The 18924-nt window shown below is 32.6% G+C and overlaps 1 protein-coding gene across 1 annotated transcript in view; it reads right to left on the bottom strand.

The window, feature by feature from the left end:
• Window positions 1-10406: 10406 nt before the first annotated feature.
• Window positions 10407-18924, bottom strand: part of LOC149219879 (DNA-directed RNA polymerases II, IV and V subunit 6A-like) — a 164432-nt gene continuing 155914 nt past the window's right edge. Inside the window, exons 4-5 of the mRNA XM_089386942.1 lie at window positions 10577-10628; window positions 10407-10478 (exon numbers count right to left, since the gene is read on the bottom strand). Of these exons, the coding sequence (XP_089243068.1) occupies window positions 10407-10478; window positions 10577-10628 (124 nt within the window). The remainder of the gene's footprint in view (window positions 10479-10576; window positions 10629-18924) is intronic.

The following is an 18924-nucleotide window of genomic DNA, read 5'->3' as shown; positions in this document are numbered from 1 at the left end:
TAAAATCTGAAACAATCTAAAATCTCTTCATAAACCACCATGGCTCTAAAAGCGTAAACCATTGATGCAGTTCATTCACAATCAACCCAAAGCTTAAGCTCCATTAAATGTACAACCCTTCAAAGAACTTTCGAATATACCGGTGATGGTGATGGGAGATTTTATACCCGGGCTGAGGCGAAAGTATCATGCGCATGAATATGTTTCTATTGTACTTCTCATAGTCGGTTTAATCATTTTCACGCTCGCAAATACTCAAACATTCCCGGATTTCAATGTTTTTGGAATGACAATGGTCTCTGGAGCTCTGATAATGGATTATTTCCTTGGGAATTTACAGGAGGCAATATTTAAAATCAATCCAACCACTTCATAGATAAATGTTGTTCTGTTCAACGGAAGCTAGGCTACCCCTTTTGATCATACCCATGGGGCTAATAGATGAGTTGTTCAGAGCATGGACCTCCTTCTCCTAGCATCTCTACATTTATCTGTTGCTCATCTCTAAAGCAATGGTGACTTTCATTGGTTAGCAATTAGTGCTTTATCTAATCACAATTTTCGGTGGCGCAACCACTGCCATGGTGACCAACAGTAAGACATGTTCTTAATTAATGAATCGATCAGAAGGACTTGGCTCAATGCACATGGATTCAATAGAGTTCAACCAATGCACCAGCAGACAGTGATGTGGGTATGCAGGCTAGAATGTTATGTGTATAAGTGATGCACAAATGGTAGGGCCTTCGAGTGGACAGAGAATCACAAAGCATATCGTTAGAATAGACAGAGCATCAAAAAGGATTTACTATGGCAGAGAATGCAGCTAAAATATAGCTGATAGGATATTCATCAAATGCAGGAGTCATAGCTGAAGTTTCATGCACACAGAAATCACAAAATCAATGGCTCAAAATGAAGCAGGGCATGGAGAACGCCCATACCATATTAAACACATACATGGCAGAGGCAGAATATGAATGATAAAATATTATTGACATGATATACATTTATAATACAATGGAGTGACCGTTGGATTCCATATTCCAAGGTCTCTTGGACTTCGGTGGTTGTGCACATTCCACACCAACCCATAGAGGATTAGATGTACAACATAATTGTTCATGGGAGATAAATAAAGGAAAAAGATGAAAGAAAAAAAAGAGAAGTAAAAACGAGAGGAAGATAGTTGATTGCAATGAATTGAGAATATACACCTAAGGAAGAAACCCATCGGAGGACCCCTAGCATGTACACATAAATGCAAAAAAACCATCCAATATTCCAAAAATAGAAAGCGAAAAAGGACAAAAAAATCAACAAGAAATATGGAATGACACATTTAACCAGAGATTAAAAACTAAAGAATCTTGAGAGCATGAGAGTGATGATGTACGAGACTCCTCTGAAGGTAGAAAACACCCAAATTTGAGAGGCGTAGCACCACTTGCTATGATAAAAAGTATGGAAGTCGATGACTCTAGGACAATGATTTTACATCCCCCAATTGTAAGCATATGAAGTCTCGTTATCAAATAATTCCTCCAACAAAGACTCCATATCAATTTAGATCCATCCATAGTTTGGTATAGAAGAGACAAACATGGAAATTTGAGAGATCATCTCAAAAATAAAATTATTGCAATCAACCAAAATGAAGATATACTTCTTCATATTTGAATTCTCATGAATATAACCCCCTCCACAATTATTATCTATTGAGGAAGAAATAAACACAAGTCAAGATGATGAATCAACCTTGTACAGATTGGTTCGTCAAATACATAGATAAGGGGTGTCAAACCAACAACAATTAGATGAATTTTGTAGTAGTTAAAGATGATGAAGAGGAAAGTACCCCACACATAACTCAACCATCAATTGTCAAGACTAACAAATCAGATCAAATGATCAAACTTAAGAAAATATAAAAAAAAAAAGTCCACCTCCTCAAGTAAAAATTGGGGGCCCCTCTATGAAGGCTACGAGGATCCAAAAAATCATTGGTTCATCTGCAAAAAAAATCTAGAAAACAAACAATATCACATATGGAGATAAATAGATGGTGCAATTTTCAATAGCTCTTAGGAAGAGAAATCTCACATGGTTTATTAATTCCATAGAGGAGTATTTTCTTCTCCTTCTTTAAAGCTCAAGATGTTAAACGTCTTGTAGTTCAAAAACTAAAAGAAATAAAACAATGACCAAATGAAATAGTCATGGAATATGATGAAAGGTTTAGGGATTTGTTAAGTGAAATCCATTACAATATTGATGAAGCCCTATTGGTTTATTGGTACGTTTTTGGGTTATTATCAGTGTTCCACGGGGATGTGTTCCCCTGGGTTGGGTGTGCGCACCCCTCGCACCCCATGCACCCAAGACAGGGGGACCCCTGGGGAACCGTTTCCCCACGTCCCCCTTTTGGGGAGACATGGGGAGATGCAACGGGGGGCGTTTCCCCAGTGTGGGGGACGCGACTCCCCAAAAGGGGGATGCTTGAGAATCCCCCCTCAAAATGGGTTATGCGTCCCCCCTTAACCCTTAAATTTTCTTGTAAACAATGATTTATGACAGGGGAAACCTAATATTTGATCATATTGCCCTACTAAAGCTATGCAATTCATCCTTTTACTTAAATTTTTAACATTAACATGAAATGACTGAGGATGTTTGAGAGTGGTTCCGACCTCATTGGATTTCATAAGGAGAAAGTAGAATTTTAGATATCACTCAAAATCCAGCATACTTAACAGTTTTTCAGGAATTTAGGATTTGATGGATTGCAATGTTTCCATTGCATTTTGTCATGTACAAGGGTATGGAATTAGTATTTAATCAAGAGCACCAAGCCCTTTGTGTACTTTAGAGTGACTTTTAGACTCATCACTCCACTATTTTTTAGTTTTAGTTATACCAATTTACTATTCCAGCCTTCAGATTTCAGTATCTATTATAGTCTATTTTTCTTAGTACTAATTAGATTCTAGAATGATGAATGATGAATTTAATTTTAAATTAATTTAGAATCTAGAATGATGAATGATGAATTTAGTTTTTAAATCAATGTATATTTTAGAATGGTGAATAACGAATGATGAATATGGATCAGAGTATTCCATTATTGAATCTCGTGGCCTATGGATGAATCATGTATGTATTAGTAAGGATGATGAGTATGGATCAATGTATTTCATTACTTAATTCAATTATGTATGTATCATTGTATTTGTGCTTTCAATATTGAATATGAATTTGAAATATATGTTAACAAAGAAAAATGTATATATATATATATATATATATATATATATATATATATATATATATATATATATATATAGATATATATATATATATATATATATATATATATATATATATATCTATATATATATATATATATATATATATATATATATATATATATATATATATATATATATATATATATATAGATATAGATAGATAGATATAGCGACGTCCCCTGTGCCCATAAATTTCCCTAAAATTTGAGGGTACCCCCACATGTCCCCCTTGTGTGCCTCCCCATCCCAGAGTCTTGGTGGAACATTGGTTATTATATAAGATATGAGGGCCATTGAGAATGCAAAAAGTGAAATCATGTGAAGAAGCCTTGAAAATGGCCCAATGAATTGAGGCAAATGATGACAAGCAATCAAATTCCTTAATGATTGATAAGAGATTAGAAGAAAAAATTTAACTTTAACAATCATTGTTAATTTTATCCTTGCAGAAAAACAACCTTTGGTGCACTAATTGTAGGAACAAGAGAAACGACAAATGTAACTGCAAATTTTCAAACTAGTTTTATCATGTTGTCTAATGAGTCCACATAGACACATATTATGACATATGTTAAGCCACCCAAAAACTAAAAGAAATAAAACGATGACCAAATGAAACAGTCATAGAATATGATGAAAGGTTTAGGGATTTGTTAATTCAAATCCATTACAATATTGATGAAGCCCTATTGGTTTATTGGTATATTTTTGGGTTATTATAGAAGATAGGAGCCCCATTGAGAATGAAAAAAGTGCAATGTGAAGAAGCCTTGAAAATGGCCTAGTGAATTGAGGCAAATGATGACAAGCAATCAAATTCCTCAATGATTGATAAGAGATTAGAAGAAAAAATTAACTTTAACAATCATTGTTAACTTCATCCTTGAATAAAATTAACCTTTGGTGCACTAATTGTAGGAATGAGAGAAACAACAAAGGTAATTGCAAATTTTCAAACTATTTTTATCATGCTATCTAATGAGTCCTCATAGACACATATTATGACATATGTCAAGCCATGTTGATTCATATTACCAGATAATGTCAATAAGGAATGCAAAACCCAAATGGTGTGTCATTTGCAAGGGTAATGCTTACTCTACACAAGAATACTAGTTGAACACTAAGACCAAGTCTAATTACCATGATGTTTATCAGACTTAGAGATTAGATCAATTTAATGACCTAGCTATAAAAGGAGGAAGAGGAAACATTAGAGGAGTATATGGTGGACAATGAGGAGGCTACAATGAACAAGGTCGAGGCCAAGGAGAAGGCTATACTACTTCATGTTTTGGAAAAAAGACCACGATTCACCTAACTGCCCTCTAAAGGATAAAACAAATTTAATATTTTGCAACATGTGTGGATTGTGTGATCACTCATAAAAATATTTCCCTAAGATATTAGAAAAAATATTGAACAAAATATCTATATATCTTCTTCAAACTCTCTTGAAGAAAGAGATTTAAAATTCAAAAAACTCCATGTTATTACTAGGAGAATATTTTAGGAAATAAACAAGTTCTTGAACTTTACAAAAACACTTCCAAATATTCATATTTGAAACAACATAGATATACAATGGAGAAGGAAGTGGAATTCTTCAAAAATGAAGTTGGAAAATAAAAACCGATGAAGGACAATATAGTATAGAAATTTTTGTAACTATTGAAAGAAGAGCAATAAATCAATCACTTGATTGAACTTTTCAATACACTGAAATATTATAATGAGGAGAGGAACCAATGTAGAAAATTTCTTGATCTATCTCTTGGAAAACATTTTAACTCTTACGATCCTAAAGTAGAACATGAAAGTAGAACTTGAAATAGACAGATACATGATAAAACAAGTTGTATTAGACTTCATATCACAAGTGAACATCCTTCCAAGAGAAACGTGGATAAAGTTAGGAAGGTCGACTCTCCAATGAATGGCCAACTACCTTAATCTAGTAGACTGGGGATTCATCAAACCCATTGGAACACTGAAGCAAGTAAAAGAATTAATTATGGGGATTCAAACCTTCGTCGACTTTGAGGTAATTGACCTAGTTAATGGAATACCAACATATCAATCTCTGGTTGAAAGACCATGGGGTCATAGAATGGAAACAATCTCCCTAGAAAAAGATAGAATCAAGATAAAGGGAAATAAGAAAAAGATTATAATGCCACTTGACCTTTGTGAAAGAAAGCCATAGGAAGAAGCCTCAAAAGATAACATAGAAACAAGGAGGTTATACCAAATACTACATGAGGATAGAAATAATATGGAGCCCAATGCATTTGGATAAATCATATTAGGTTCCCCTCTCTCCATCGACAAAATTCAAATACCAAGCTACATGAATGGAAAATTTAAAACTATGAATCCAAAATGAAGGAGTGTTAATCAATCGAAGTTGTGCTAATTAATATTATCTAACCTTTATTCATTATAAAAATAGTGCCTATTGTTCATAAAATAAAACTAAAGGCGAATCCTACACTGTTGTGATTTAATTTGAGCAACGATATTGGTGCTCCACATAGGTTTAAAGAATGAGATTCCCCTATAAACCATATTGAAAAAGTAACTAAAACAATTGGAGAATAGGGGAGAATGCAAATATTAGTCCAAATTTTTACTAAACAAATATATTGATGGTGGGATACCCATTCTTCTAGACTTCAGACCTAGAAAACAACAACAACCTATTTTGTTGAAAGGTTTGGAGGAAGAAATCTATTAGCACAAGTGAACAACCCAGTTTTCAAGACATGACAAGAGCTTGTAAAACACATCGAAAATAGTGGGATGGAATGGATTAGTATAGGGATGATATATTATGGCCATATATGTTTCTCAATACTCTTGATTATTTTGTGATTTAATTTGAGCAAGGATATTGGTGCTCCACATAGGTTTAAAGAACGAGATTCCCCTATAAACCATATCGAGAAAGTAACTAAAACAATTGGAGAATAGGGAGAATGAAAATCTTAGTCCAAACCTTTACTAAATAGACATCTTGATGATGGGAGACCCATGCTTCTAGACTTCAGACCTAGAAAACAACAACAACCTATTTTTTCGAAAGGTTTGGAGGAAGAAATCTATCAGCACAAGCGAACATCCCAGTTTTCAAGACAAGACAAGAGCTTGTATAACACATCCAAAATAGTGAGATGGAATGGATTAATATAGGGGTGAGATATTATGGTCATATATGTTTCTCAGTACTCTCGATTATTTTCCAAAAAAATAGTATAATCTTGAAGAATATTGAGATCATTCACTCCAATGGAGCGAGCTAAAAGGTAATTTTACTAAAACTGAATTGGTCAAGACAACTCATCAAATTAAAGATTTTTTTAAAACAATATCCTGTGAACAATAGTTGACTCCTTTTTTAACTTTGCATGCAATTATGTATCATGCTCATCAAATTAGAATTCAACCAATCATTTGGAAATAGAGAATATCCATACTCCAAGCCAAAGATTTTAATGGAAAAAGGATTATTAGAAGAATCTTAAAAAAAAATTATTTAAGATCAATGGGGAAAGTGAGAAACTCAACAAACTATAATTTCCACCCATTTATCAGGAAATAAAAATCAAGGACTAGAGAAGCAATGAGTCAAAGGATCCCTACCAAATGGATGCAAGAATAAAAATTAAAGTCAATATTTCAAATGATGACCAACCAAAAATAGCCCAACTCGACAATTATTGGTTGAATAAACAAATGCCAAAATTTATTATATTGATTAAAGAATATCAAGACATCACCCATTACTAAAAATATCTTAAGGGACTTGTCCAAGAAACGGGGGAGATGAAAATCGACCTCATTCCAGGAACCAAGTTGATAAAGAAGAGACCATATAAACCAACTCACAAATATAAGTCAACCGTGCAAAAAGAGATATAAGGGATGTTGGCTATTGGTATAATACATCCTATCAAAAAATTGAAATGGGAAATTCTCATGATCATGCAACCTAAGAAACACGACCTATCCAAATTGAGAATTTGTGTGGATTTTGACGGTCTAAATAAATTCACAATAATTTATCCATTCTTGACCCCATTCGCAAATGAGATTATAATTGAGGTGATAGGTCATGAATTTTATTAGTTCATGGAGGGTTTATAAGGGTACAATTAGGTACTCATTACAAAAGAAGACCAGGAAAAAACTACATTTGTTATAGATTTTGGCTCTTTTGCATATAAAGTAATGCCTTTTAGTTTGAAAAATGCATCTGCAATTTTGTATAGAATAGTAGTCATGGAATTTTAGGAATATATTTACAAGACAATGACAATCTATTTTGATGATTGGAATGTGTATACATTATTAAAAGATCTTATCTAATGATTAAGACTCATAATAGAAAGATGTAGACAAATCCGATTATCTCTCAACATCAAGAAATGTATCTTTCCTACTCCAATAGGAATATTACTGGGGTATGTAGTGTCCAAGGATGGGATAAAAGTTGATATGGAAAAAACTAAAGTGATCCTTGATTTAAAACCCGTTGTTAACCAAAAGCAGAATAAGATCTTTCTGGGGCATACATGATATTATAGGAAGTTTATTCGACATTACTTTGATATCACTTTCTCAATTAATGAATTACTCAAAAATGATGTTCCATACATTTGGACTAAAGATTGTGATTTCTCTTTCCAACTACTTAAAATGAAGTTGGTTGAAGCCCCTATACTAAAATTCCTCGACTAATAGAAAACATTCCATGTATATGTCGATGCATCTAACGTCTTAGTTGGGGCCCTACTAGCACAACTATATACTAATTTCATAGATCATATGAATGCCTATGCTAGTCAAAAACTAAATAAATATGAATATAATTATTTGATGGATGGAAAGAGAGGCACTTTCCATGATCTTCACTCTCCAAAAATTTTAGCATTACCTTCTAGAAAATCGTTTCATATTTTTTATAGATTATCAAGCTTTGAGGTACCTTGTTAATAAACCAGTTCATTAAGGTCAATTTTTTCAATGGTTACTATTATTACAGGAATTCAAATTTGAAGTAATAGTCCAACTAGGTAAGAAGAATGTCATGCCTGATCATCTATCCCAGTTGGAGATAGGGGAGGAATAAAAAAAACCCTATGATCTATGACAAAGGAAGGTGTGCATATTTCCTTTGATCAATAGTCTAATTTCATTACAAACAGGTTTCCATTGATTAGGTGAAGAATGGAGACCAACACATTGTCCCATTACATCATGCTCAGAAAAAAATAACCTTATTGCATGGGAGAGAAAGAGGAACATCACATAATAAATTTCATCCAATTTCTTAACAAAGTGAGGGTCATAAACCAACAATCTCAAACTCTTTTTGAAGTAAATGCCACTAGTACTAAACAAACAATAGAGAAGGAGATACAGAGAGAGCTAGAGTTGATCCCTCCCCTAGTGGAATCCATGGGAATCAAAATTCAAAAGCCTACCTAAAGACTTTGGCAAATCCTTCTTACCTTTTAACACTAATAAAATTTTAAAAAATGGTAGGATAGTAACCATGCTCAATGTTTTAGAAATGATTATAGAGTATGTGAGATATATGAGATGAATCTAGTTGGGTACCCTCAAAATTTATGTAATGTGAATTTTTTATAAATATATATTCATTTACTTAGAGGATATCTACAAAGATGATTACAAATTCATGGTAATAATAATTTATATTATCATGTAATGGTTACATTTACTAATATACTTAATTTCATTATAATCATAATTACATGCCTAGAAACAAGTGTAAGAGGTGGGGGTTATCATTAATCTTGTGGGAACAACCAAACTTTCCTATGCATCGAGTTTGGGAGAAATGAAAAACTATCAATCGTAGGTGTATGCACTCTTAAAAGGACTACAACATGCACTTGGCCTACAAATTGAAAAACTCATCATGCTTGACTCGACTCTAATCTCATTATCCAACACATGGTTTGTAAATATTTTCCTGAAGACACAATTGGCATCCATTATATCAATAATCGAACAACACATAACAAGATTCACATCTTTGGAATGGAACCACATCCATAGGGAACACAACTTCTTAGAAATTTCAAACAAAAATAGTTTCATAAATGAAAATGGGGGTTTCTACGGTTAAACAACCAAAGTCATGAAACTCAGTTGCTTAAATGTAAATTGAATATTGGTTAGTGGAACATCACAATCCATGGGTCACACATGAATAAAGAACAAACTAGATCAACCTATCACACCCTTTCTTTATGTTCCAATCTCCTTGAATTCACCTTTTTATTATTATTTGAAAACGCCCATGAACCAAGGTGGGCTAATTCTCCTATAGGAGGTTTCCAAATCCATTATTCCTCAATGCTTTGTCGATCATTTTTACCTCTCCTTTGTGGACTTTTGTATCATAGGTACTAACCCTCCTTCCCCACTTTAGGCAGCAAATGAATTTCATCCACCTTGTGGTGGAATCAATAATCCTCACTTAGCTTCCAATTTTCTCATATTGACAACAATGGATTTTTGAGAGCTCAAGGAATTGAGGCTCTCTCTTCAATAACATGAATTTTCCATTAGTACACTTGTATTTACTCTACATTTGTACATAACTCATGTAAGCATGGTAACATTGATCAACTCAATTCAAAAATTCTTTTAGGGATCATGCAACAATAAAAACAGACATGTTGGAGATCATGGTTTGGAAAATTGAAATTGCTTCAATTTGACTATTAATTAAATCGTTGCACTCTCTAATGCACATAAAGAAAATGGTGACAAGCTCACACCCCAAATATAAGTAAAATTGTCTTTTTGTTATCCTCAAAAGTATTTAATATTATTGCTATTAATTTTGCACTGATATATTGTAAATATAAATATATATATATATTAACAAACATGTTCTACTTCTTTGGTACACAACACCATGACAAGAAGCCATTTTGTACTCTAATTACAAACTTTACTCCAACAAATTTAATTAATATAATTTCACTAACATTTATTTCAAAAAATAATACAATTGTGAAATTAAAACTAATTAATAAAGATAGATTTAACGAATAATATTTACCTTCCATCTGCCAAATAACGTCGAATGATGAAAGGTATTTTTTTCTCTTGAAGCTCTTTCAAGGCAATCTTTGATTCCAGCGAAGATTATATCAATAGTTTATGGAAAATCATGAAAAATAAATTAAAAATGAAATCAATAATAGTTTATGGAAAATATATCAAACCTTCAGTGCATCGGTTTCTCCATGAGTTTCAACCATGATTGGGGCATTCATGCTGTCACCAAAAATACAAGAAATGTAATTAGCACAATTTTGATAGAGAACCAAATTAAGGTTAAAACTTTGGAAATTAAAGATAAATTTATTTATTTCGTTATAATAAATTTAATTGTTAAATTTTAATAGGTATACATAAAAATCAATTAAATATTTTAATAAAATATATATTAAATTAAATTAATTATTTTAAGTTCGCATGGGGTAACTCAAGTGGCAATAGCTATGGAAATGAATTCTCATTCAACTAGAGATCTTGGGTTTGATTCTTGTACTACCCTCCCCGAAAATGGGGTGAATAACGAACATGTAAAAGCTCGAAAATGAGAAAGTCCTACCTAAACTTTAAAAATATATATATATATATATATATATTTTTTTTTTTTTAAAATTAAACAAATTTAATATTTGTTTTATTTAATATTCAATAGTGAATATGATTAAAATTTAACTAAACCATTATAAATTTAGTAGTAAATATGATTAGAACTAGTAGAAATTTAGTAATTTAAATTTTACTTACAAGTTGGTCAAATCTTAATCTAGATTATATATGTTAAGTTTAAATTGTATATTTTAATGATGAGTACTATATGTTTAGATTGTATTTACTAGGTTAAATTTTAATTTAAATTATATATGTTAAGTTCAAATTGTATATTTTAATGATAAGCCTTATATGTTTAGATTGTATTTACTATTATTAAAAGAATTTATTGGTAAATATTATAAAATAGAAATCAAGATATTTTTAATAAGTAATATTTCTTTATAATTATTGTTGTGTTCATAATTTTTTATGGAAAGGGAAATTGTTCTTTGTAATAGGAATCTAAACTTGATCTTTATTATGGTGACCTTTTTGTCCATTACCTATTTCCTCTCTTCTTCTCTATTTGATCAACTCATTAGATCTCTCTTTCCCTTAGGATTTATTTTCATTTCCCCCCTTTAACATTCCTCTTGATAGCTTCATTATACCACAAGCCTGGCCTGAAAGACTGATGACAAATATCCCTCCATCAAAACCATCATCAAACACTCGTAGTGATTTTGACTACTTGATTCATGTATCTTGTTGCATTTAGATAATTGTATCCCCATTCATCTACTTGCTTATTACCCACTAGCCATATCCCTTCTAAATTTTTTCCCTACCAACCTATTGTTTGGTATATTAGGTTGGGATGTTGCATCTAATTCCTAAAACATCACAAATCCTAACACCCCTTCTAGAAAAAAAGTGAAAGCCTACATTAAAAAATGTTAGGCCAATATGCATATCAACATGCAAGAAGAGGCGGTCCAAAAAACAATACTAATAGACTAATTCCAAGCCTTCATTTGGAAGTTTAGTAGGCCAATTCTTTCAAAAAAAATGGAAGTATAAGTCAAGTAAACATGGGTGAACACCCTTAGATATGCACCCAAAACACAATTTTTTATGTAACCAAATCACAAAAACAAAAGAAAAGATAGACCAACAACTTAAAACTAAGCCTCTTTGAGGGGGAAACCTCATTTTACATCACACAAATGACCAATTCTTGGATAATACAAATGAAAATAACTCTTTGGTATATATAGGAGTCTAAAGGGTCACAATATAATAAGGGCCTACATAACAATAAAAATATAAGGGCACAACAATAACAATAGTGGGTTTCTTTGGGGCACAACAATAACAATATGGGGTTTGCATGGGGCACAAAAATAACAATAAGGGGGCTACACTAGTATTATAGGGACCTAACATGCCCATATCCTTCAAAAATGTGTTGTCCTCAAATCTTGAGTAGTTCTGGTCCGTATAAAATACTCATCCTCCCATGTAAAATCTTCAGTAGTTAAGCTCTTCCACTTAATGAGATACTCTAAAATTAATCGATTTCGTAGCTACCCGGTTCTTGTTTCCATGACTCCTTCAGGATCCAATATGATTTTTCCTGCTTAGACAAGTTATGACAATATTGTTTGAACTGGAATCTTGTCACTTATAACCTTCTTTAAGCATGAAACATGGAAAACTGGGTGTACTCAAGAAGATGCAGGCTACACCAATTTGTATGCCATAGTACCAATATTTTCCAACATCCTGTAAGGACCATAAAACTTAGGTGAATTTATTATCCTTCATAGCTTGCTCGAGGGACATTTGTTTATAGAAAATGCATTATGAGATGCAAACCTAGATTTGACCTTGATGAGTGTAATTAACAATTAAGGATTTGTTGACTATGTATAGTGTCGGTGAGACATGTGCATATTGAGACAACATTTTTGGCAGTAGTAGTTATGCTAAGAGGATACTTCTAAGAAGACAAAGTATTAGACTGACTATAAATGAAATTTATTAGGGTTTGATGTTGATGAACGTAATAAGAAAAAGTATATTTCTTTTGAGCAGTTGGGGCTTATGTTGTGAATAAGTAGAATTGTGATGGTGTTGAAACAGTCATGATGATATGAGATGAAAGGTTGAAATACAAAGATGTTTGACATTCATGCATGTTTGATGAGTAAGGAAGCAAAAAAATAAGGCAGATTTATTGAAGTTGACTAGCTAGGGTTTGACTAATATTAGGACTATTAAGAAAGACCTGCATTGTGAGCTAAGTTGTTATGGATAGATGATATGTTAGAATATTTATGGTGATTGGTGAACTAGGGTGATATGGCTAAATGTTTGATGACAGGATGTTGTAATTTGACTAGAGGAGATTTGAATTTTGTTATGCAACCAACTCACAAAACAGAAGAAAATATAAATCAATGACTTAAAAATTTATCCTCTTTGAAGGGAAAACCTCGTTTATATTACATAAATGAACATTTCTTGGATTATATAAATGATAAGACCTCCTTGGTATATATAGGAGTCTAAGGGGTCATAATATAATCAGAGCCTATATAACAATAATAATGTAAGGGAACAACAATAAGAATAGTGGGCTTCTATGGGGTACAACAATAACAATATGGGGGATACATGGGCACAACCATAACAATAGGGGCTACACTAACAATAAAAATAAGGGGAGTACACTAGTATTATAGGGACCTAACATACAACTCCTCCAAAACAAGTGTTGTCCTCAATGCTTGAGTAGTTCCAAATGCTTCTGTATAAAATTATCATCCTCCCATGTGGAATCTCCAGTGGGTAAGTTCTTCCACGTAATAAGATACTCTGAAATTAATTGATTTCATAACTGTCAGGTTCTTGTTTCTGTGACTTCTTCAGGCTCAAATATGATTTTTCCTTCTTTGTCAAGTTCTAGAAACATTGTTTGAACTGGGAGCTTGTCACTGATAACCTTCTTTAAGCATGAATCATGGAAAACTAGGTCTACTCGGTAAGATGTAGGCAACTCCAATTTGTATGCCATAGTACCAATATTTTACAACACCTTGTAAGGACCATATTTTTTGGGGGATAATTTATTACCTTCTTAGATTGCTTGAGGAATGTTTGTTTGTATGGTTGTAGTCATAAAAATACCCAATTGCCTACATTAGAACTTCTTTCACTGCAATGTTGATTTTCATAGTTTCATTCGATTCTGCACCAGAGTGAGGTTTTCCTTTAAGAGTTGGAGAATTTGTTGTTAATGCTTGATGTGATCTTCCATTGCTTGAACCTTAGAATTTTCTCTTAAAGATGCTGTGATGGATGGTGGATGATATCCATAAAGTTCCATAAATGGGGTAATGTTATACCACCATTCAACTAGAGGTAACCCCTTGACCCATTGTGTCTATTTATCATATACAAAGAAATAGAGATATCATTCCAAACATGTGTTCACTATCTCAGTTTTCCCATCATAATGAGGATGATAAGATGATCTATGAGCTAATTGAGTACCAAGACAAGAAAATAATCATGTCCTTAAATTTCCATAGAAAATTTGGATCTCTGTCACTTAAAATAATCTTTGGGTTTCCATGTAGCTTTTGAATTGTTTCCATAAATGCAGTAGAAACTGTACTAGATTTAAAAGGATGAGATAATGCACAAAACTGTGCATACTTGGTAATTCTATCAACTACCACCATGATGACACTCTTTCCTTCAGACTTCGGTAAACCTGTGATAAATTCCATTGAGACCTCCTTCTGATGCTGACTTGGAATGAATAAAGGTTGTAACAAACCCAGGGTCTTAATTGTCTCAACTTTATTTTATTGGCAAACCAAACATTCTGCCACAAACTTCTAAATACCATATTTAAGGCCATCTGAAAAAATTCCTTCTTGACCATGTGGTAAATTATTAAAAATAGTGAGTGCCCTCCTAAGGGGGAGGTGTGCAATTCCAAAATAATATTTTTTTTGATTTTGGAACTCTTATAAAGATATAAGTGACTTTGTACCATAATGAATCATTTTTCCAATTAAATGTACCAGATGTACTGGGATCTTGCTATAACTTTTGAATGAGTTTCCACACCTCTTTTTCATTTTTCCATTGATCCCCTGCTTCAGTTATCCAATCGAGTTGGATAATAGAAATGGCACAAATAAATTCTTCCACATCCTCATCCTTTCTTGAGAGTGCATCCACAACAATATTTTTCTTCCCTTTTTTGTAAATGATTTCAAAGTCATAACCCAACATCTTTGTGACCCATTTTGCGCTTATCTTCAAAAGATAATCTTTGTTCCAAAAATTATTTAAGACTATCATGATTTATATTTACCTTGAAGTGTCTTCCCATTAGGTAAGGGCATCAAGGCATGTAGTATTGTCAACATTTCCTTCTCATAAATAGGTTTGCGTAAATAATTTCTTCTTGATTTCATGACTTTCAAAAGAAATGGGTCTTGCTTTTTCGTAAAATAACACCAATTCCATTTCATAAGGCACCACATTACATAATAGAGGTTTTTGTGAAGTCTAGTGTAGCTAAGACCGAATCTTGGCACATTACCTCTTTAAAATGTTCAAAGGCCTTAGTTACTTTTGCAGTCCAAAAAAATGCATCTTTCTACAATAATGTTGTTAGAGGTGCTATTATTTTCCCATAATTCTTAACAAACTTGTGATAATACCCTTCCAACCCAAGAAATCCTTAAATATTCTTTAAGGTTATGGGGATTTACCATTCCTTGACAGCTTTAATTTTGTTACAGTCTACCTGAATGCCCTTCTGAGATATAATATGACCCAAATATTCCACCTCTTATACCCCAAAGAAACATTTGGAGGGTTTTTCATACAATTGTTTATCCTCCAATAATTTAAGCACCATGTCAACATATTGAACATGATATTTCCAAGTCTCATTGTAGACTAGTATATCATCAAAAAATACTAACACAAATTTTCTAAGAAAGGTTTTGAAAGTGGAATTCATCAAACCATGAAATGTGGAAGGTGTCTTAGTAAGGCCAAAAGGCATGACCAAAAGTTCATAATGACCTTCATGAGTTCTTAATGTTTTTATGGAATCTATTTTGTCTTCATTCTAATTTGATGATATCCCAACCAAAGATCCAACTGGTGAAGTAAATTGCTCCACATAATTCATACATTAATTCATCAATTATAGGTATGGGAAATTAGCTTTAATAGTGAGCTTATTGAGATCTCTATAATCTAGACACATGCCATGATCCATCCTTCTTGTGCACCAATACTATTGGAGAAGAGAAAAAACTTTGGCCAGGTTTAATTATACCTGCCTCTAGCATTTATGCAACCATATGTTCAATATCACTCTTTTGGGAATGGGGATATCTATATGGTCTGATGTTTGGAAGAATAATGGGAATCAAGTGAATAGCATTATCATGATTTGGAATGGGTGAGATACATTTGGGAGTCTCAAATCCCTTGGAATGAAAAAACTTTGGCTAGGTTTAATTATACCTTCATCTAGCATTTCTGCAACCATATGTTCAATTTCACTCTTTGGGGATGGGGACATCTATATGGTTTGATGTTTGGAAGAATAACTGAAATCAAGTGAATAACATTATCGTGATCGGGAATAGGTGAGATACATTTGGGAGTCTCAAATCCCTTTGAATGATTGCCCAGGACTCTTTGGAGATATGGAGAAATGGATGATTTCGATGTTTGAACATCAAATGAGCATAATTATGAAATTACGCCTTGTTAACATTTATTCAAAAGTTTTTCCATGCCATTAGAGTTTATTATCTTCCCCAATTTCCCTGCAATACCCCTTAATTCAATTTCCTTTCCTTCCCAAAAAAATTTAAGACAAATTCTTGAAAATTAAAAGTTATCATCCCCAAATATTGTAACCATTGGACTCCTAATACAACATCAACACCTCCCATTGGAATGGAAAGAATTGAACTATTCAATATATATTACCCCATGGTTAGCTTGATATTATGTCACTTCCCTGAGCAATTTATATTTCCTCCATTTTCATCCATCACTTGACACTTTGGTGTTGGATATTAAAAGAAATTTAATTCCATGGATACCTTATAATGAATCAATTAGCACTATTACATTTTTCTTCTTAATATATCCTTCTATATTAAGAGTTTGAAGCATGGTAATTCCCACCAATTCATTACAAGATATTATTGAATTCATTTCTTCTTTTTCTGGGGTTGGTTCCTAGTGTATATCCTTTTTTTTATGTTTCTTGGTCGTTTTCTTCCTCCTCTTCATAATCTACATGAAATACTTTCTTCTCAGCACACTTAGGAACTTTAGTGTATTTTCTATCATAACCGTAAAAAATTCCTTTTTCTGTTTTTTCCTCCATTTGTTGTGGTGTCAACCTTGTAGGTTGTGGGAAGTTAGGAAAAACAACACTTCCATCTTTATAGTTGTGAGTGGTAGACATCCTTATTGCCATAATTTTACTTTCAGCTATTCTTGCTACCCTGAATGCATTTTCCAATGAATTAGGTTCCCAAAGGCAAACCTCATGTTGGATGTTATCTTTTAAAGTACCTATCAATACATCAATCGTATGCACCTCCGAAATATCAGCTAACTTGATATTTAATATTTGGAAGTCCTTAATGTGCTCCACCATTGAACCCTTTTGTTTGAGAATTATCGAATGGCTAAAGAAGGTATTTCTCTTTGTATCCTCATAATGCATTATCAATTCCTCTATAAAAATTGTCCGAGTATGTATTTACAAGAACAAAGCCATTGATACTATACAAATTGATTAGGTTCTAAATATAAATATGTAATGCATACCTTTTGTGTGTGTTTCACATTGTGTATATAAAAGAATTGCTCCATCAGTAGTATGCATGTTACCAGATTCTTGCTATCAAAATTTTTCATATAAATATTTGGAATGTGATTGGTCTTCAACCCAAAGTTAGTCTCTAAAATCATGATTCACAATCCTTTTTTCTCGTCATGAGTTTCATGGAATACACTGTCGCCATTGGGAAGCATTTCTCTTAGTAGCTTTGTCAAACCGGCCTTCAAACCTTCCATTTATGTTTTTAAACCATCCTTCAAACCTTCCATGTCCCTTTCTATTTTTAATTCTAAACCATCCATGTCCCCTTTCAAATCATCCATCTTAACATTCATCATCGCTTCCAATTCATTTTTGGTTACTCTTTGCGAGAGTGAAATTTGTTGCACTTGGTCTCATAATTTTGATATATCATTTTGCGTTTTTTACTCTTCTTCATGTGTCATAGTAGAGATTTCTATTGGCTCATGGGTGTATCCATTTTTTCATTTCAAGGAATTTTAGAACCAAATAATGATAATTATTCTTCAATATTCTCTTTGAATCACTTCAAACTGATTTTTCAAACAAAATCTATGCAAAATTTTTAAAAATACAAACATTTTTCTTCCTTTTACAAGCTCGATATTGAAACTATTGTATCTTTGTAATTTGGGCTCCCAAGGTCTAAAATTTCATCTTGTAGTATGCCTCTATGTCCTCTTTCCAATAACACTAGTTATACTAAGATTGGATTCTTCAATATAAAGTTAAACCAAACCTCCCAAGATGACCTGCTTATGGATTGGTTCAATAAAGGAAATTGTACAAAATTCCATATATAACTATTTTAGCCATCGACCCTAAAAATGGTACCCAAGAAACTAAATTTTGTGCTATTTCAACCATTTTTTATGAAATTCATTTTGGATGCCCGAAACGAAATTTATGATGATTTTCCCTGAGATGCCTGTTTGAGACAGAATTCTAGAGCATACAAAAACCCTAACTTCATTCATATATCCAAGAACATAGTGAACCAAGCTCTTAAACTTTTATGTTCACCAAGATTTTAGATCCAGATGGTAAAAATTTATA

The sequence above is a fragment of the Pinus tabuliformis genome, chromosome Q, assembly GCF_031772625.1.
Source record: "Pinus tabuliformis cultivar Carrire ecotype Pingquan chromosome Q, CPIR1, whole genome shotgun sequence".
Taxonomy (NCBI): domain Eukaryota; kingdom Viridiplantae; phylum Streptophyta; class Pinopsida; order Pinales; family Pinaceae; genus Pinus; species Pinus tabuliformis.
This window is presented reverse-complemented; position numbering and strand designations above follow the sequence as displayed.